Genomic DNA, 21,028 nt, shown 5'->3' with positions numbered 1-21,028 from the left:
GTATGTATAAAGGTGTGAAAAAGCTAAGTTTAGTAGGGTAAATTAATAAAGGTAACATACCCAAAATAAAAATAAGACATTTAGGTTGACTTGACGAAATAAAGAAATGAGACACTTATGATGAATAAGAGGGAGTATAGTTTATAAGTAATTACATAAAATAATAGAAGATTTCTACACATAAAAATAATATAAAAATAATTTAAATGTTCACATAAATAATTTATTACAAATTTATTTTAATGAAAATTAATAATTCACATAAATAATTAATATGTTATTCGATAATCCATTGAAATTAAAAGATATTACATATTTTAGATGATTGTATATGCCAAAAAGTTAGTAGTAAATAAGGTAAAGTTTTAAAATCTTTTGTAATTAATCAATTAAATAAATCTAATAAAAAAGATATTACATGATATGAGCGAGAGATTTTTTATTATAAAGTCGACATTTTAAAATCTTCATTAGTTTATTGTATCATTTTTAACATACTTGCTAAATTTATGATATTGATTAACATTTTAGTCACATTATTCTACAGATTTCACAATATTATTCAAAAATATACACTGGTCTATAAATTAAGGAATAATATTATTCTACAACTATTAAACAAATTTGGAAAATAATTTTGTTATATTTAAATATTATTTTCTTTTATTTTGGAAATCATATTGAAAAATAATATTGATTAACATTTTAGTCACATTTTAGTGTCTCATTTGCTTTATGCACTCTATCCAACGCACATTTTCAGCATTTTTGTTGCTTTTTTTAAATTATAGAATAAAGCAAACCGCTATCTCAGATAGCGGTTTGGTAAAATTACCAAAACGCCATCCAAGATGGCAGTTTGCTCTGAGTATTTTTTTTTTGAAAAATTTTTCTGACGTGGACGGTAAATAGGGAATTATTTTTCCCTTTGACGTAAAGTGGGAATTATTTTCCTAAATTACAATATTTTGGGAAAAGATTCATATATTTGTGATATACTCCATCCTATCCACCACAAGTGTCTCATTTGCTGTATGCACTCTATCCAACGCACGTATTCAATTTTTAATATTTTTAATTGTGCATAATTAAAAATTATAGAAAGTTGATGAAAATAATCGTTGCATTGAGACGAATCAAACAAGATCCCACTTGACTATATTTTAACTTATAGATTAATAATAAAATGCAAATTAAGAGTAAGAGATGAATAGTACCCAAAAAGCAAATGGAACGCTTGGTGAGAATAGAGATTGTCTCACCATGATACCGTCTCATGTGAGAATTCGTGTTTTGGTAATTATATTGTGTTGAGCTATTCTTACGAGATATCGTCTTTAGGTGAAACGACCTTAAATAAAAAGTTCATAATCTCATAGTATGTACTCCCTTCTATCACCACAAGTGTCCCATATGCTTTTTGGACACTATTTATTTCTTACTCTTAATTTGTATTTTATTATTAATCTATAAGTTAAAACATAGTCAAGTGCGAACTTGTTTGATTTGTCTCAATGCAAGAATTATTAATATTAACTTTTCATAATTTTTAATTATGCACAATTAGAGATATTAAGGATTGAAAAAGTGCATTGGATAAAGCGCATAAAGCAAATAGGACACTTGTAGTGAATAGGAAAAAGTATTAGATAAGTTATTTAGCATATGTATTAGGTGTGTTTTTCGGTGAGATTGTCTCATACAACAATTTGTATATTTTATTTAGACGCTTACTTTTATAATCTTTTATTATAAAAAGTTTAGTTTTATGATTTTTTCCACCAATCCGCTAATAAAATCTAGCACACCTTGAAATAAAAAAAAAATTCAAAGAAAACTTAAAAAAAAACAATTTTCAAAGAAAATATACAAAAGGAAACGTACAACGAGAAAGGGTCTAATTCACTCGTCCGTGTTTTCTTACTAAAAGGCGTCGTGTTAATTGACCTAAAAAAACCTCACTGAATTAACGATCAGTTCAATTAAATTAAATTTCCTAATAATTTAATATTAATTTAATCTTTTTCTTTTCATTATTTCTTGGCACATTATTCTTTATCTTCTTCAACCCAAATTAGATCTAGTAACTAGTAATAATAATATAAATAAATAAATAAATAAATTTCCTCCAGAAAACCTCCATGATCATCATCTTTTTCAAATCAATGTGCTATAGCTGAAAAATCTCCATTTTTTGACCTCCGATTGATCTTATTCTCTCTCATCAGCTCCTCAGATCGATCGAGAGGGAACAAAATTTATACATAATGAACGATTTTCAAGGTTTATTATCCAGCGATTATGGCTTCAAACCTCAAGGTAAAGCTGCTCCAATGGCACCTCCTAAATCATCTTCTTTGAATTCAAATTCCGCTTTCAATTTCGAGATCGGAGGCTCTAAATCGTCGTCGTCTCCTTTTGATGATCATGAAACCCTTTTTCGACCTAGTCGCAAAGCGAACTCTGATGATTTCGCTGATTTAGGCGATGTTTTTCCTAACAGTAAGTTTAATAAAAGTAATTCTTCAAAGGTTAATAGTTCGGTGAATTTGGACTCAATTTTTGGTGGTGGTGGTGGAGGCGGCGGAGGAGATTCCGGGTCGAGGTTTTCGTCCTTGCCTGTTTTTGACAAGCCAGTTTATGACGATGACGTTTCGAGCTCAACGAAGTATGATGATATTTTTTCTTCATCTTCTGCAAAGAAGAGGGATGCATTTGATGATTTGTTGGGAGGTTTGGGGAAGAAAGAACAACAAACTTCAAGTTCCGTGGGATTAGGTTCTGTTTCGAAGGGAAATGATAAGGGTACTATTCCTAGCTTTGATGATTTGTTGCCCGGCTTTGGTAGTGGGAGCACCACTTCTTCTAATAGGTATAATTATGCTGAGGTCTTGATTGTTTGATTTGAATTTTATTCAATACATTTGTTTGGAAGTATAATCCAGTTTGCTGCGTTTGATACTTGAATTGGATTTAACTGTGTTATTATTGAACATGCTAGTATTTGAGAATTTATTGTGTTGTTATCATTGATTTGTTATGTAGTATTGTAATTAGGAGAGTGTTAAAAGATTACTTGGTTTTTATACATATAATGAGTTGCTTTAGCTAAATTCATTCTATAAAAAATGTGAATTGTTCTTAAATATCTTTGTCATCATCAATGTAGCATTTTAGAGCAAGTTTTTTTTACAATGTGAATACTACTGAAATAATACTTCACAATTTTACAATAGTTCTAACTGAAAATAAATATGTGATGATGGTTATGACCAATGTTACACGACATGAAATTCAATTCGATACGAGAAAGAAACCGGAAACGAGAAACATTAATTGCAGCAGCTTATTACAGTTGATTTTGCTGCATTTTAGAAAAAATTTAGGGTTCTCTTATTATTTGGGGGATTTAGAGGGCTATTTAGCATGGAGAACTTGGCAGTTCGGCAACGATTCTGTTTAGAGACTCCCAGAGGAAGGTAGAACCCTTTCATGTTAAAAAAGCACTTCTAAACATGGCTTACTGTTGCTTTTAAGCTTGGAAACAACCAAAATCCAAAAATAAAAAAAAATTGAGCCTTGTAGGAAATCAAATTGCAGATGTCTTGTGCCTCTGTAATACTGTTATCACTGTGAACCTTCATTGGAGCTTTTCAGCAGCATTTTCACTGGTGCTTTGTCAGCTGTCAATCAAATAAATTGGGAAGAAAGTAATAGGGAAGTAAAGAATACTGGAGTTAGAGAGTAAGAAGAAGAAAATGGAAAGAAGATGAAATTTTAAGTGAAAAATGCAAAGAAAACAAAATTTAGAGAGGAAGGAAGATAAAATGGTTAATAATGTAAGTGAAAGTTGAGTGGGGTGTTTTTTGGGTATTACCTTTAGTGTAGTTTTAATATAGAGGAAATGGACTGCTCATTTTTTTTTTCCAGCTCAGATCAAAAGTCGGGTATGTATGAACTATGAAGGCAACAATAGGGTTGATTTTTTTTGGAGTTATATTCTTTTGCTAGCCTAGTTGTCATAATTTGGATATAGGAAATGGAGGAAAACGGATGGGAGATCTTAATTGGCTGTTATGAGTTGTGGGTTGTCCTTTTTTGTTTCTCAATAGAGGTTGCCATATCACAAAATAGTCCTTTAATTTAGAAAGTAAGCTAATTAATAAAATGTTTTTGGGATGTTTTGGGTAATGTGCTTTAATACTTAATTTAATGTCACGCCTATTTTACTTTTGTTTTTGTATTTGTATTTTCCTCTACACGTTCTCATTCCATTCATGGTGTAGTTCGCTTTAATCTTTGACACAAGTTTTTAATTATTGCCTTAATTTTTTTGTCATTATCATTGGTTTTGTTTTTCATTTTTTGGTATTAGAGTAGAATGTCTAGTGTGTATAGACAATCTTGAGTTGGTTGTTTGACTCACTTTAGATTTACGATATTATTCATCTCTATCCTTTTTCCTTTTCTTGCTTCTGCTTCTACTTCCGAGATTTGTGATTTGTCTATCTAAAGTACTAGTTGACATTTTTATTTTATTTTTGGGATTATGTTTTCGAAATCATATGGTTTACTGGTTTCTCTTTTCTGTCTATATAGGACTTCGTCAGATGCTAATAGAAAGGCTTCAAGTGTAATAGATGATCCTTTTGTTGTCCTAGAATCCACCACGCCTCCTGTGTCTTCAACCATTGGGACTACTACTGATCCTTTGGAAAATATTGGTAATCTTAACAAGTCTGGTAGAAAAAAAGCGGACAACTCACATAGGGAAGTCTTTGATGATTTAGATCCCCTTGGCAGCTTTTCCAACTCCGTGCCTGCATTTTCAGCTGAGATCGATGGTAAAGAAAAGGATACAAATCCTTTTGGGACAGAATTCAGAGTTTCTGGAAGACGAACCTCAGTCAGTGAAGATGCAAGCCAGAAGTCTTCTTTTCAAATCCCCGAGAGAGGTTTTGAGAAAAAGATATCGCCTGAGGACCATCCAGAACCAAGTATCTTTGAGATGCCTTCAGTGCCGGTAGAAACTAGTCGGTCTGTACCAAACGTTTCTTCTCCTGTTCATGGTAACACTAGCTTTAGGGAGCCAAACTCTCATGGACATGCATCTCCTAGTTCTGAGGAGAATATGGGGTCATCTGAGGATGTATGGCTCTCTGTATCAGAGGTGCCTCTCTTTACACAACCCACCGCTGCTCCACCGCCTTCAAGACCGCCACCTCCAAGACCGACACATATTTCCAGAGAGGGATCTGGTTACTTTCCTGCTTCAAACGTACACAAGAAGGTTAATGACTATTCATACCCTATTTCTGTGCCAAATTTCCAGAGTCCAAAATCAGCACCTTCTGGGGCAAAGGGCTCTTTTGCATCTCCCATAGACGAGCTGGAGGAATTCGCTATGGGAACGAAACGAAGTGAGGACGCAAGCTCTGATGACTCCAATTCTGTTGCTGCTGCATCTGCTGCGGCCATGAAGGAGGCGATGGAAAGGGCTGAAGCCAAATTTAGGCATGCAAGGGGAGTAAGAGAGAGAGAAAATGCAAAGGCCTCTAAAAATAGAGAATCCGTGCAAGTGGAGAAAGAGGAGACACCTGCTTATGATCCTTCTGAGAGAGAATTCAGGGAAAATCAAGAACGCTTGGAACGTGAATTACAACAAAAGGAAAGAGAAGATGAAGAAAGAAGGCGAAGGGAGGAAGAGGAGAGAAGGCGTATTGAGAAAGAATGGGAGGAGAAAGAGAGAGAGAAGAGGAGAATTGAGAGAGAAAGGGAACTTGCCAGGCAAGCTGTTGAAAGGGCTGCCAAGGAAGCACGAGAAAGAGCAGCTATTGAAGCTCGTACCAGGGCCGAAAGGGTTGCTGTTCAACGAGCACAAGCTGAAGCTCGAGAACGCGCTGAAAGAGCTGCAGTTCAGAGGGTGCAGGCTGAGGCACGGGAGAGAGCGGCTGCTGGAGCCAAGGAAAGAGCTGAAAAGGCTGCTGCTGAGGCAAGGGAAAAGGCCAAAGCTGAAGCAAGGGAGAAAGAAGCACGTGAGAAAGAAGCCCGGGAGAAAGAAGCACGTGAGAGAACTGCCTCTAACGCTAGATCAAACCAACAGAAGAATGATGACGATCTTGAATCTTTCTTCAGCATGGGCCGAGCAAGCAGTGCGCCAAGGCCTAGGGCTACTTCATCTGTGTGTACCAATTATGTTTTATTTTCGGCTTCTGTTTGAAGATTAAAATTGACATTTATTTATGTACATTTCAAATGCAAATTTCAGGATCCATTTGAAACTCAGTTCCAGAGTAAACCAGCTCCTCAGGCTACTAGAACCTCTGTTAATTCCTCTAGCATGAGAAAAGCATCTTCATCAACAAATATTGTAGATGATCTAAGTTCAATTTTTGGAGGTATTAGAATGAAGATGCAAATTTTCCTTATTTATCATTTTAAATTCAGCTCTTGCTATTATTCTTATATATGAAGTGCCATCCTTATATATCTTATTCCTTATCTTTGCCTTCCTTGTACAAGGTCCCCCGTCATCTGGCGATTTTCAAGAAGTTGAAGGGGAAACTGAAGATAGACGGCGTGCTCGAATGGAACGCCATCAAAGGACACAAGAACGTGCTGTATGTGTCTTTGTCGCACATCTAATTATAAGCTCATGTACATCTTACAGGGACTGAATCTTTCAAGGCATAGTTAATAAATGACTTGCTGCTGCGATTAACTTCCGTTCATGGAATTGTAGATCCACTAGTGTTGGAGTAAATTATTGCAATTGGAGTAAATTAAGAAGAAAATAGTACACTTTCGAATGAGAATGAGAGTCATAGAATTAGGACTTATGTTGATTTTAAAAGTATAATCTTGCAAATCCTTATATTGCCGTATAAGTTCCTTCTGTTTGGTCATTTCTGGATGTCGTCTTACTTATAGCATCACACTGTCAAAGGATCAATTCAATTAAATTTGTGCTTGTATTTCAGCAAAAGGCGCTGGCTGAGAAGAATGCCCGAGATCTTGAGGCTCAAAGGGAACAAGCTGAGAGACATGTAAGTAGAGCTACTTTGTCAAGTATTCATGCTACCTATTCTTTTTCACATTTTTTCTGGCTGCTGGCACGACCAAAGCTACGTCTTTGAAAATAATGTTCTTTATTTTTGGGTGGAATTCACAAATGTCCCAAATTGCTATTATTGGCTATTATGGTTACTCATTACCATAAGAGGTCTGCACTATCTCTACCTATTTTGGGAACACTTTGAATCAAAGTACAGGCTTGATGTAAATAAATCATCATTGTTTTGCTCAGTTTCCTGCTGTAAATTTATTCCTCCTGTATGACACACGCTGGAAACTCCTTTAAATATTTATTTTTGGCTTGAGCTTTTGAATAATTAATTTTGTTTGCTTTGAAATTTGAAGGCCAAGTTACTTGGATTTACTTGTCTTTCTCGTTGTTTGTTCACATGTCTTTCTCAAGTATCCATAAAATAATTTCCTTCTCTTCGGCGAAGGCCCAAAATTAGGCGTCTTGAGATCTGAATCTGTGTCTGAGTGTCAGTTCGGGTATATATGGTGAAATTAGGAACTTTTAGTAATATTTCTAAGGGCCTTTCCGCAGAAGCATAATAAACTGTTACCTTTTCCCTCTCTACACATAACTATCCTTGTATCGAATATGACTATCTATGGGATAGACTTTGGATATGAATTCGACGTACCATAATTTCTGTAAATTTTTTTAGTTCTTAATTGATTGAGATATGGTTAGAAGCTTCAACTTTTGTTTTTGCTTGTTAATTGTTAGGTGTCCAATTCTTATGTGCCTGTGCAAACCCTTGATTAGGTGAATTTCGCTGCAAGTTGTTTAAACTGTTGAATGATATACGAATATATTACAGAAGTTATTAATGTAATATAATATTCATTTGATGTATATCTTATGACTTAAGGTTTTTTGTTTGACTGACTGCAGAGAATTGGTGAAACACTTGATGTTGAGATTAGACGTTGGGCGGCAGGGAAAGAGGGGAACTTGCGTGCTCTCCTGTCAACACTGCAATATGTGCGTGTACTTTATGCTCTCTTTTATTATGAGTTGTGACACGTATTTTGGTTAAATACTTGGTGGAATATCGTGTCTTTTGTTGATCAATAATCAAAGTGATCAATAACTTGATCATTTATACTAGGTGATAGGCTACTTATTGAAGAAGATGATAATAATAAAAAAATTACAACAAATTTGGTTCGCTTGTTAACGTAGAAACCATCGGTTTTTCTAATGTCTCCACATAATCTATTAACCATTATAGACGCACTTCAATTCCTTCCACGCATCTTATTTGTTGCAGGACACTCTTACAATTTCCTTGCATTCCCTACCAAAAGTTCATATAGGCCATAGGGTTTATCTTTCATTGTTGTGGGAATATGGCTAAGGATGTGACATGCTGTCAACGTCGCTTTGTGCCAAAATTCTTTGCTCAAGCTCAAGTATGATAGCAAAAAACTAAATATTTTTTTGGAAGGTTTTCTTTTTTCTTTGTGCCACACCTTTTGATTGAGGTGCATAGTCAGTGCGTCGCATCCTCCTGTTGTTTCATGTATTATGCATATTTCTTAGAAATATGTTGGATTGTAGATCTTTCCTCCCTAATTCGTTTTAAAATTTCGAATTTTAGACTCTTATTGTGACTCAATTTTTTATGAATATTAAATTTAACTAATGCCTCATCTTTATAAACAGAATTTACAAATAACAAAATTTTTTATTTATGTTATAGTATTGTGTCTTGTATATCCTAAAGAGGATGTACTATTGAAATCGCAGAAATCACTAAGTATTAACTCAAGAATTGCATAATACCGTGCGTATGGCCTTCTATTGATTGCTTTTGAAGAAATTCAAAACACGTTTTATTACCCATGATGAACCTATATTGAAAATTATAATCCTTGACAACCCTCTAAAAGGGGTGGTTTTCTTTCACTTTCACATCCTGGAATGCCATTTTAACCATTTAGCGGTTTTAGCCATGAAGGAAAAACGAAATTATGAGAATTTGGCGCTTGTTAAATCTTGCTTATCTTTGATGAAGCACACGTTTCAATTTATTTGGGGTTTGGGATTCGGGGTTGGATATACGCAATCTTGGCCTTATTAATAATAACAAAGAGGTTGTTTTTGGATTGAACCTAGGTAACAAAAATCATCTACAACTTCGATTATGAAGCACATATGATTTAATGAACCATTCTATGATTGTCTGTTGTATCCGAAACTAACTAATTATAAATTTTCGATCCCATCGATAATGGACGTAGTTTTGCTAGTGTTGTAATGCTGATAAATGAGTGGTTGATAGATTTTGTGCTTAAAAGATAATTTGAGGGGGTAGCTCACCTAACACTAGGCTTTAGCCGAGATTGAGCTTGTCATGAGTGCAGACGTTTCCATTTTACAATCTGTTAGGCTTATCATTTGAAGGTTCTATACATATTTACTGTAGGAAAAACTGTTGCACTTTTTCCAAAACATTCAGAAAAAAGGGGTTTATCTGTTGGAAACCTGCTGCCTGCTTGATGACGACCTTTGCAACTGCTTTGCTATTTTCTTTTCTAAATGGCTACTTTATCTGGGATAATATGTGTATGTGCTTTTCATGTGAGCATGTGGTTGAAGCTTTGTTGATTGGTAAACCTGATTAACTAGATGAAACTTGTTGTTTGAAAATTTGCAGGAGCATGAAAAGTTAGGTGTGTGAAGCTGATGTTATATTGAGCCATTTTGCTTGTTCCCTTTTTCTTGTTTTGGGTTTCACCTAACCCCTCAGACTTAATTGTAGTATCAGAAAGTTATCTAATTTATAGCCGTCATTAGTGGTGTAAATCCTTGTTTACAAACCCCTCCTATATTCTGTCATCAATGTTCGTGCAGTTTTGGTACAGGAAACAGAACCTTTGATGTATTTATGTGTCGGATTTGGTGATGGTTAGTGTGGTTTGTTTCCATTCTGCTCATCATTTATGCTACTGCAGCTGTTTTCTTTTTCCCTTCTATTGGTATAAAGGGTTGCCAGGTGGTTGGATATGTTTTTTTTTTTTTTTTTTTTTTTTTTTTTTTTTTTTTGCGTCACTCATTTATTATGTAACTGCAGGCTGCAGCAATGAGAATTTATGCTTTTACTTATTCATTAGTAAACTGTGGTGTCCCGCAGCTGATTGCTTTCATTTTTCTGAATTCTGACTAGGTTTTGTGGCCTGAGTGTGGCTGGCAGCCTGTTTCCTTGACCGACTTGATTACGGGTGCTGCAGTCAAAAAAGTTTACCGAAAGGCAACTCTGTGCATTCATCCAGACAAAGTGCAACAGAAGGGTGCCAATTTACAGCAAAAATATGTCGCAGAGAAGGTGTTTGATCTGTTGAAGGTATTTAATTTTTCTAAATAAATTATCTGGCACATAATTGATACTTCTATTATTTATAGAATCAAAGATAAGTGACTCATTCATGTTGTGCAACTTCAAATATCTTGTTTTTGGTTTTAAACAGGAAGCCTGGAACAAGTTTAATTCAGAAGAGCTATTTTAAGTAGATGTTATCGTTCTGATATGCTTACATGTGTCTAGTTTGGCATATTTTTCACTCCTTTTTGCAAGTGTGATCTATTCGGGAAATGATTTTCCTGTTTCAATCTCCATGGAGTTGCTGCTCGGCTGGCTTGGGTTTTTCGGTCCATGGTCGGTGAGATGTTTTGAAATTTGGGTGAACGCCCATAATGCTCGTGATTATTCAGATGGAACAGGTTCTGAAGTTTGTCTTAGAATGTGTAGTAGAATAGCCTATGTTTGGGTGAACAACCCCATGTGATCCTTGTCAATTGTCATATTCATTGCCAAATGCCATCCCTTTTGCGATGCAGCGTTTGCATGTATCCATTCTTTTTGCACTTTTTGAAAATGTATAAGCTAATCTGTTTCAAGTATTCAATGTATAATGAGAAATAACTACTCAAACCATGATTGTGAATTTTGATAGTATGATGACTTTTTGTGAAGCACTGTGGATAAGATTCATTGTATTTGATATTTAAGGGAAGTTGTTTGGAGCACTATCTCGTACCATAATTTTCTCTTATAATTATTTTCTTTAAAATTGTCTTTTGGTGTTTGGCAAAGAGAATTTATTGAACAATTTTAGCTTATTTTGATTTAAATAGAGGATTGGGTAATTAAATCATCTAATGCTAATGTTTAGTAAATTAGCTAGTTGAAACAACTTATTACTGTAAATAAGTTGTTTTTAAGCAAGGTGATCATAGTAGCGGGTTCAAATCAGGTGATTAAACCAGATAAGAAATTCAGCTGGTCAAATTAGCTATCAGTAATCAGTCATTTGTCAAACATCATTTTATTTTGAGGTGATTTTACTAATCTTGATAGATCTCTTCTTAAACCTCTTGAACACTTTCGTTGATTTTAATTTTATGTGTTCGGATCAATTTCAATTTGGTTTGGATTGTTTCAAACATGTTTGATCTTGACATAGTTTACCACCACATTAGTTACACTATCAACTTAGAAACACTCACGTTTACACAGTTTTTATATCGGATCAAACTTGAGGAGAAAGAGGAAGAATTTGGTCTTGGCAAATGTATAACAAATTTGGGCTATATTATAGGATTTGAAAAGTTGGATACTTCCTCTATTTTAGGCTTTACAACATGGAAGTAATGAAAATGAAAGCACCATAGAAGGTGTAGAATCAAAAACAATCATGTGGTGCACAATTAACTGTTATATTATTGGTTGGAAATTTGAATATGGAAACCCTCAATTAGATTCCAAAACCATTGGTTTCTCATTTGAGAATCTGTTTACCCTTTTGATTTAACAAGGATTTTTCTATATGGTGGAATCAGAAAAAGAGCATATTTAATGGTATGCTGTGGATCATCAATTGGGTTATACTCCTCGGTCCCATTTAGTTTTGCCTAATTTGTAAATAACACGTATATTAAAAAGTTGGGTATAATGCGTATAAGTAGTTAAGTATTTTAGAAATAATAAAGAAAATATAAAAGATGAAAATGGTGGATTGGTGAGATCATATTTAAAAATTAAAAATAAGATATTTTTTAGACGAATTAAAATGAAAAATGTATACAATTCAAAATATATTATTTTCATAATTTACACTTTGTACTTGGTTGGGAATCAGTATTCAGTATCATTTGATGTCAAAGGTGACAAAAGGAATATAAAGTACTTGATAAGTTGATAGTGATAGGATGGAAATTTGCTTTCCCTTTTAATCTTCGTTTGAATTTGAAAATTTTTAATGGTATGTGTAATGTGTCTTTTGGTGATTCAATCAAGGCTTTTGTTTATTTAAGGACAAGGAGTCTTGGCAAACATTTTGTTAAGGCACGATCTGTCAAGCACGACACCAATTTGGAATTATTATTATATTTTTCTTTTTAATTGTTATTTTAATTAAATGTCTCATTTAATTTAATACATTTATCGATGTAATATTTTAATCTTAGATTTCTCTTATTATGCTTGGTTGAAAAAGTATAAAAAATTTTTAAATAGATTGAGACGAATTAAATAAAATTGTATATTTAGTTACTCCATCCGTTCCTATTTGTTTTTCCACTTTGGGTATTTCACGGGAATTAAGAAAAATAGAATCTTTGGTGGTAGTGGGTATTATTTTAATTATATAATAGTGGGAAGTAATGATTGTATTGGAAGTATGAGGTTGTAGTGGGTATTATTTTAATTAAATAGTAGTGTGAAGTAATGATTGTATTGAAAGTATGAGAGAGAAAATAATTATTTAGGGTAAAAGAGGGTATTTGAGGGGTATAAATGGGAAAAAAACTTTCCAAAAATGGAAAGTATTCTAAAGTGGAAAAACTTATGGAACTACCCGTTTTAGTAATGTGGAAAAACAAAAAGGAACGGAGGGAGTATATTTTAACTTAAATTGGGAATAAAATATAAATTAAGAGTGATTGAAAATAATGAAAAAAAAAACAAATGGAACATTTAATTATTGAAAGGGAGTACTTTTTCTAGTCTACCCCACAAAATTTACTCTATTTTTGTTTTATTATGAGTCCATTAAGATAGTCCACTAAAATCTACAATTTATTCTCTTTCCTTTGTTAAACTTATTATTATTATTATTATTATTATTATTATTATTATTATTATTATTATTATTCTAATTCTAGTCTGTACTTATAATTTTGGTTAAAATAAAACAAAGTGATTCTTCTTCTCATCTTCTTCCTACTACTACTACTACTATTATTATTATTATTATTATTATTATTATTATTATTATTACTTTAGTCTATTTCAATTTGTTTGTTATAATTTAGCTAGAAAATACTTACAGTTTTGGTTAAAATAAAACAAAGTGATTCTTCTTCTCTTCTTCTTCCTACTACTATTATTATTATTATTATTATTATTATTATTATTATTATTATTATTAAAATAATATTATTATTATTATTATTTATTATATAAACAAGTTTGGAATAAACAAATAACTAATTGTAAATGATTAACAAAATAATAGAGTAATGAATACTCAATTCATAATCAATTACAAGACTAAGATTAAACTTAATACACATAAAAGTTCCTTCTTAGGAACATAACAAGCTTTGTTACAACTTACAACATGAACAAGAGAAGTAAACAAGGAAAAAACACAACTGTACCATCCATGAACTTCATGTTTCATCCATGGACATTGAAATACAAATTCATAAACTACTCTCCTACATGAATCGGTCCAAGGAATCATACCGATTTAATAGCTAGTTTTGAAAGGACGATACACCTTAAGATCTAGAACAACTCCGGCTATAGATCCAGCTGCAGCAGCAATCGAAATCACTAGACATGCCATACTCAACATTTGGAGACATATCCATTTTGTACTCCACTTCGGTACCTTCTTTTGTTTGATGTACATTTCAATCGGAAAATAAACTGTTAAAGGCCAAAACCCGAGTGCTCCAAGGAGTCCTACGATGTCATTGAAGAAAGGAAGGAGCATCGATATAAGAGTCGTTGCAATAACAAAACTTGTTCTCCATACCAGCCGAAACAGATTTAGATTGTAAGGCCTAAAACCCGGTACTTTTAGTTTGATTTCATTTGTGATGAAATCGCTATCGGGCCATGTTTGGGATGCCCATTTTTCAATGAATGCAAACAGAGGTTGACAATAAACTTGGTATGCTCCTACTAAGTGGATTACTATTGCTACATTGGCTATGTCAAGCAGCCAGAATGGGTTGTAGAAACCGAAACCTGTAAGTAAATTTCCTGGTGCATCATCACCAAATGCAGCGTATCCCATACACCCACACAGCATGTAAAATACTGTTGTCACTGCTATGCTTATGAATGATGCTTTCTTCATTGTTTTCGATTCTGCTGGAGGTGATCTCACTGTGTCCTAATATGCCAAACAATACTTATGTTAGATTTTTCACAATCAATGCTTATATTAGCATTACTCCCATAGTTTCATGCCCATACCCACGTAACATTTACATACCCATCACCCACCCTCTACTCATGACAGGTAAATAATATTTTTATACCAACGCCTACGCATCTGGGTATATGCATATTCAACTCCATCCCTATATACACTATGGCCGATTGGTTATATTTTACAAATATACCCAACATGTACTCATGTTACATGAGTCCTCAACATTATCATCATACCCAGTGTATTCCACCCATAGAAAACTATGAGCAGAGTTTGGAGAGAGAAGGAAGGCGGCAACTCATACTCATAAAGAAAAGCGCGGCCAAGAGTCCCTAACTCTAGAAAGATCATGAGCCCTATATAATCATAATTCCTTAGAAATTTATTTTAAGATAGTATCTTTAAACTTTGGACATGGGTTGGGTGGGTATGGTGCGTGATGGGTGGATATCTGACGGGTAAGACCTTACATCCACAAACCCAATACCCACTACTCATAGAAGCCTAGCAAGTAGTAGGGAGGCTTTTCATTGTCATATTCATTCATTATCTACTGATTTATAGTCATGCACCCTGATTAGGCAGATGCGGAGATCCGTAAAAAAAATTATAATCCTACCATCCCAAAGGATGTATGCGTTGAGAATATGTACCTGTATTTCTATAAGAATGATGGAGAAAGAATAAGCAAAGGCTATATCACCAAGGGCTTGGAAGCTCCTCCATATCTTTTGTGTTTCAGTAACTGATCCTATGCTGATCCCAGTGAAACTACCCTTGAATGTCTTGTTAGCTGTTGAACATACCATATTAGAGATTATACAATATAGTTTAGACAGACAGCTGAAATTGTGGAGTGTTTGGCAATTGGCTGTTGACCGTTGGCTTTTTTAATTGACTTGTTTGACCAGCTGAAAATATTGACTGTTTGTTGGCTCTTAAGCTGACTGAGAAAGGTAGCTATTTATGTAGATATTTGGTATATTTAGGTATTCACTGTTTATTTTGGCTTAAAAGCCAAAAGCGAGCAAAAAAAAGTTAACAGGAGTAGTTTTTATGTTGGCTTAAATGTCGGCTTTTCAGTTGGCTTGAAAGCCATTTATTAAATATTCTTTTGGCTATTTTGACCAACCAAAAAGCAAAAAGCCAATTAAAAAGGTAAGAAAAAGCCATGAACCAAACGCTCCTTATGATTAAAAGAAGAATATATATGAAATGAACCTGCAACTTGAACAATTCCTAGAGCAAGACCAATGGAAGAGTAAGTGAAAGACATGACTGCTGCAACAATTGATAGCCACCATATTTGATCAAAATCAGGAATTTGAGAAAATAAGATTTCTGCAATTCCAAAACCAATCATATATGGATTGCTTGACATGTGACATGGGTTTTTCCCTCCACTTTTATGGAAACAGTTTGATCTTTTGACTGCCCTGCATAAAAAATATTAGTACCCATTAACATGGCGAATTCAAGATACTAGTATTGAGCCAAATATTGGAGCATAGCTGGTATGTGATCTTATATCTTAAAAGTTAGAAAGAGATCGACTAAAATATAATTTTTTTTTTAATTTGGGGTAAGCTGGAGAATCCCTACACGCGAGAGGAAGATGATCATTTCCGTAAAGTGAAAATCAAATGCCTGATATAAGGGTGAAAAGGAAAACCTCAACCTCTACGCTAACCCATGATTCTCAACTAACATACAAAGTTGATGAGCTACTAATATTCCTACTACCAATAGGCCGGTTTTGTTATGTACAAGCCTTGTAATACATTTATCATGCTATAAAAGCCGATAGTTATCGGTCAACTAGAAACAAAAAAATTCTTTGCCTTTCACAAAAAACCCGAGTCTTTGAAAAAAAAAGGATGTTTCTCCACAATTATAAAAAGGCCCATATGTGAGGGGTGTTGAAGTATAACCTATATGTCATTTCATATTTAAGACCTAAAGAGGAGTTGACTAACATATAAGATTAATAGGCAACTAAACTTTTAATTTTTTTGACTATAATATTACATAATATAATTCAACATTAACAGGATTTTAATCAAATAAAATAATGTGAGACATAACCTAAACATGCCTAAGCATAGATTCTCCCCTGTCCATCAAAAATCTATTCTTAATTATTATTTACTAAAATCTCCAAATTGTTCCAAACACCAAGATAAAAAACCAAAAAAGGCAACTCACATCATGCTGATAGAAGCTGCAATTGTGTATCCTATAGCAACTCCAAAGAGATTCACATACTGAATTATTCCACAAAATTTAACCTTTGCACCACCTATAAAAATACATAAATATCAAAAATAATCACATATTAGTATTGTAATTTTTTTTCTTTTGCCCATATTCAATATAATATAATCAAGACATATATTATATTAGGAGAATTCAGTCTTGTCTCCGTTAGAAAGTAAGTAAATTCACTTTCTCCAGACTACTTTATAATAAAAAACAATAGTATACTCAGTAACTGATAATTAAATAGGATAAAAGTTTTACCAAGATTTGATCTAACAGCATCCATGTAAGTATAATTTCTCTTGCCAGAAATAGGATCACCAGAACGGTAACAATCAGCAAGAAGTGTGGAAGTGTAGTAAATTACAAAGGAAAATAAGAACATAACTGCTGGACCAGCAATCCAACCTAGCTGAGCTATAGCCCATGCTAAGGACAACACTCCTGATCCTATTACTGCTGTTATAATATGTGCACTTGCAGTCCAAACAGTTCCTATTACAAAAAAGTTTGTTCCAATATTAATATAGGAGCATTATACAATGATAATATCATGTCTTTACATTACATATAACGATTTACATTACATATAACGATTTAGCTGATGGTTGAAGTCTTTATACAAGAGATTGAAAACAGGTCTATCTTACATTTGACGCAAAATATGTCATTATTAGAGATAAAAGAGTGCGACTTTGTGTCACGTCGTCTTTTGATAGTTGATAATATGTCAAATAATCTATTCCCTCAAAAGTTTAGACCGATGGTTCAAGTGCCATGATATGTTATATAGTCTATCAACATTAAGTAATTGTCATCAACATTATGTTTGGATAGCAAATTAAAAGAAAAAAGAAAGGAAGGGAATGGAAAGGGAAGGAAGAGAAAGGAGTGGGAGGGGTAAGAAGGGAGAGTGTAGTCCGTTAAGTTAGAAGGAAAGCAAAGGGAAAAGGAAGGAAAATGAGTGTTTTCTTCGAATGTTTCCATTTTAGAGAGTGTGTTCTTAACAATAGTTGTTTATATTTTCCCTCCAAACTCCCCCCTCCAAATCTCTCCCCTCTCTTTTTCTTATCCAAACAAGGCGTCATCTATCCTTCCAAATTTATTTCCTTTCTTTCCCTTTATTTTTCTCTATCCAAACAGAGTGTAAGTGATTCTCACCTAGGTAGGTTTAGAAATTTAGATCGGTGTACTCAATCTTATTCTTATTATAATAAAAAAGTTTTTTATATTGACCTTTGATCATGCAATAAATTATGCATTTTAGTGTATTATGCTATAATTCAAACTCAAATTCGATATGACGGCTAATACAACAAAAAAGCGAATGTTTAAATAAGACATACTTTAAAATACTGACTTAAATATTTATGTTTAAAAAAAGTTTTTGCTTCACAGATACTTAAAGTGAAATAAAGAATTAAGCACCTGTTCTCTTGGGACGACCATCATCGTCAAAACATGTAGAAGGATTTTGTCCAGGCATGCCAATGGAGACATCAAAGACTTGGTGATTGTTTAATTTGGCAGCACCATCACCCATCTTGTATTGGAATCAAGAACAAAGTATAAGTATGTGATATACTTCTATATAACACTAAATTAATACCTAATATAATTAGGTCAAAATAAGCTTATGGATTGTGTGAATTAATTTATTAGTATACTTTGTGTAGGTAATAAATGCATTAAACGCCTAATTTTATACCAAATGGTCTAACAAATTAGGGAATGGTACTTAAACTAAGTTACACTAACACAAAAGCTAACTAGGAAGTATGAACTAAAAAGGGTAAATGGTAAAAGGGTATAAATAAGGTTGTTATGAACATATGCACCAAGTACATGAACATGCTAGGAATCTCATTCATAATGCTCTTATCTGACCCTACCCACTAAAAACTTTTGACTAGTTTCCAAATTGGAATTATTAGATCCAATTTCAATTTTTTATATTTTTGTATTGTCCCATTTTTATTTTAATTGAGGAATAAATAAATATTAAAAGTAATCCCCAATATGTTCTATGCCAAAAAGTACTTCAATGGAATAAAATACTAATATCAAGGAAAGATAAAAAAATTCCTTCATCTTTGGAAAAGTAAAAATAAATAAAGAAAAATTTTAGATTGAAGAAATAAATTGAAAACGAAATCATAGAAAGCGGTTGGACTAAAATTGACTTGAAATTTCCATGAAGAATAATTTTCTTAAATAATTGAATTTATTTGTGAAGCATAAACCAATATTATTATTAATTTAGATTATAGAGTAGGTTAAGAGAAGAGAATGACTAGGTGAGAATTAATTTCAGAATCTTGATTATGGGAAAAAACCGAGACAAGATCAATCCATTTCAGTAACATTATTATAATTTTTATGTGCAACGTTGATCATTGTATCAAGTCAACCAATTAATTTAGACTCTCTTTTTCTTTTTCTTAATTTGCTCAATTACTTTTATGTTTCGTTATTATTTGAACCGCAGCATATGATACGCGGTAGCTAGTTCGTTTTCACTTGTAAATAGATGGTTATGTCTAGTTAAAGGAGGAAATTAAAACAAGAAATACCATTAAATTTATTATTATCAACCAAAATATTAATAGAAATGTGTTTTGATTTCCTTATACTTATTTCTAAGAGTAAAGGTTTGAATTTTTCTCTCATTTTGAATTTCCCTTGATATTTATAAAGCGTTTTTGATAAATTCAAAGAGAAGAATGAGCAACATTATTTGAACTTAAAATTAATTCCACACAAGCTAAAAAAAAAAAAAAAAAACCATAATAAAAATATAATTATGAAATTCTTACCGTCATTTTTTTTATATAGATTTTCCAATATCCCCCTCTAAATTGAGGATTTTCTTGAACAAAAGAGAGTAGGTTGTTGAACTTATGATGGGTTTAGAGGGCAATTGCTGCACTCTCTTGGGTATGATTTTCAGTGCTTTATATAAGGTCCAAAAGGAGCATAAATGAATATTATTATTATAAAATAAAATTGAAAATTAATATTTATAAAACATTTTGTAGGAAAATAATAGTAGTATAAAAATATTGTACTACTATTTGATCAACTTTTTTCATGCATTCTCACGTGGATTGCTTCTCCTCCATCCTTATTGTAAGAGAATAAATGCTTCATGAATATTATATATTTTATTTGATGTAATTTATTTGAATTTGAGTATCTATTTATTTTTTTAATATAAATGTAGCATGTTAGAGAATTATACCTTTGAAAAGAAATTAAAATGTCTACTGGTCTCATCATTGTCTTGCTAAATATTTAATGTTATTGTCTAAATATGATACCTTTAATTTGTTGGTGATGATCCTTCTTACTTCAAACTCCAATTGTAATCCAAGATAGGAGCTATGTTTTGCTTAAGACAAAAAAATTTAGCCAATAAAATGTTAGCATGCATATAAAGTATCATCCATTTTCAGGATGATTAATTTAATTAATAGTATATAAGAGAGTCAAATAAAGTCAACGTATGCCTCTAGATTTTGGGCTATATGTTAGAGGGATCAATATTATTGTTAAGATTCAAACTTTCAATCTCTTATATATAATTTAATTTTTTATCCACTAAATCACATATATTTATTGCATAAATTAGATAATATTTTGGTTTTATAATATGAACCAAAAAATTATGTAGGGGATAGGCCTCTTTGAGCCCTAACAAAGATGTGATGATGTCAGTTGTATTTTCATGTACTCGGTTTGCAAATGTTTGGAGGCTGAATCTATAAGGGTTTTCTATATAAATTTGATTGTTTTTGTTATTAGTTTTCATATATGTTTGACTGATCTATTATAGACCTAGTATTAGTCCTATTCTACTAGGTTTCTAGAGCCATATTTTGATTTAGTTTTCTATAGTACTATTTTGATTAGGGTTTTTAGGGGTCTTATATAAACCCCTCATAACCTTTGACGTGTATAATTCTATATTTGATTTTCTCCTTATATATTACTAAAAGTTGTTCCCACTTTGCTTGTGGACATAACTAACACAATGTTAGTAAATTGCATTAAATCTATGTATAATCTTAATTAATTTTCAGTTTAATTTTCATGCAAATTGTCATAACAAATTTTTTACATTTGAACTTGTACATATTTAAATAGTCGATGTTAGTTCAACATCTTTTTGGGAATAGGGTAGGCTAAGGGGAGGGACCTGAGGAGGGATAGAGAGATGGCAAAAGAACAGTACTCT

General features: G+C 32.7%; 2 protein-coding genes across 2 annotated transcripts; one reads left to right on the top strand and one right to left on the bottom strand.

Annotated features, from left to right (window-relative positions):
* Positions 1-1,981: 1,981 nt before the first annotated feature.
* LOC130828377 (auxilin-related protein 2-like) lies at positions 1,982-11,113 on the top strand. The gene is made up of 8 exons (XM_057694342.1): positions 1,982-2,872; positions 4,600-6,181; positions 6,269-6,398; positions 6,523-6,620; positions 6,981-7,046; positions 7,973-8,062; positions 10,251-10,427; positions 10,552-11,113. The coding sequence occupies exons 1-8, from the start codon at positions 2,268-2,270 to the stop codon at positions 10,588-10,590; spliced, it is 2,787 nt and encodes a 928-aa protein (XP_057550325.1). The 5' UTR covers positions 1,982-2,267; the 3' UTR covers positions 10,591-11,113.
* A 2,471-nt stretch (positions 11,114-13,584) lies between these two features.
* LOC130828376 (amino acid permease 3-like) lies at positions 13,585-19,746 on the bottom strand. Its single transcript, XM_057694341.1, has 7 exons — positions 19,608-19,746; positions 18,220-18,334; positions 17,053-17,286; positions 16,738-16,831; positions 15,754-15,968; positions 15,186-15,325; positions 13,585-14,490 (listed from the first exon to the last, which is right to left on the bottom strand). Exons 1-7 carry the CDS (start codon positions 19,611-19,613, stop codon positions 13,837-13,839), a joined length of 1,458 nt encoding a protein of 485 aa, XP_057550324.1. The 5' UTR covers positions 19,614-19,746; the 3' UTR covers positions 13,585-13,836.
* Positions 19,747-21,028: the final 1,282 nt, after the last annotated feature.

The sequence above is a fragment of the Amaranthus tricolor genome, chromosome 12, assembly GCF_026212465.1.
Source record: "Amaranthus tricolor cultivar Red isolate AtriRed21 chromosome 12, ASM2621246v1, whole genome shotgun sequence".
In the NCBI taxonomy this organism is placed as follows: domain Eukaryota; kingdom Viridiplantae; phylum Streptophyta; class Magnoliopsida; order Caryophyllales; family Amaranthaceae; genus Amaranthus; species Amaranthus tricolor.
The sequence above is the reverse complement of the archived record's forward strand: the minus strand, read 5'-3'. Positions and strand labels throughout refer to the sequence as shown.

What these genes read in the sequence shown, in the direction of transcription:
- LOC130828377 (XM_057694342.1), top strand. Translation starts at nt 2,268, where the DNA reads ATGAACGATTTTCAAGGTTTATTATCCAGCGATTATGGCTTCAAACCT. An exon ending in GGCCTAGGGCTACTTCATCT is followed by an intron (nt 6,182 to 6,268) that starts GTGTGTACCAAT and finishes TGCAAATTTCAG; the next exon opens with GATCCATTTGAAACTCAGTT. An exon ending in GGGAACAAGCTGAGAGACAT is followed by an intron (nt 7,047 to 7,972) that starts GTAAGTAGAGCT and finishes GACTGACTGCAG; the next exon opens with AGAATTGGTGAAACACTTGA.
- LOC130828376 (XM_057694341.1), bottom strand. An exon ending in TGCTGTTAGATCAAATCTTG is followed by an intron (nt 16,832 to 17,052) that starts GTAAAACTTTTA and finishes GTATTTTTATAG; the next exon opens with GTGGTGCAAAGGTTAAATTT. An exon ending in TCATTCTTATAGAAATACAG is followed by an intron (nt 14,491 to 15,185) that starts GTACATATTCTC and finishes TTGGCATATTAG; the next exon opens with GACACAGTGAGATCACCTCC.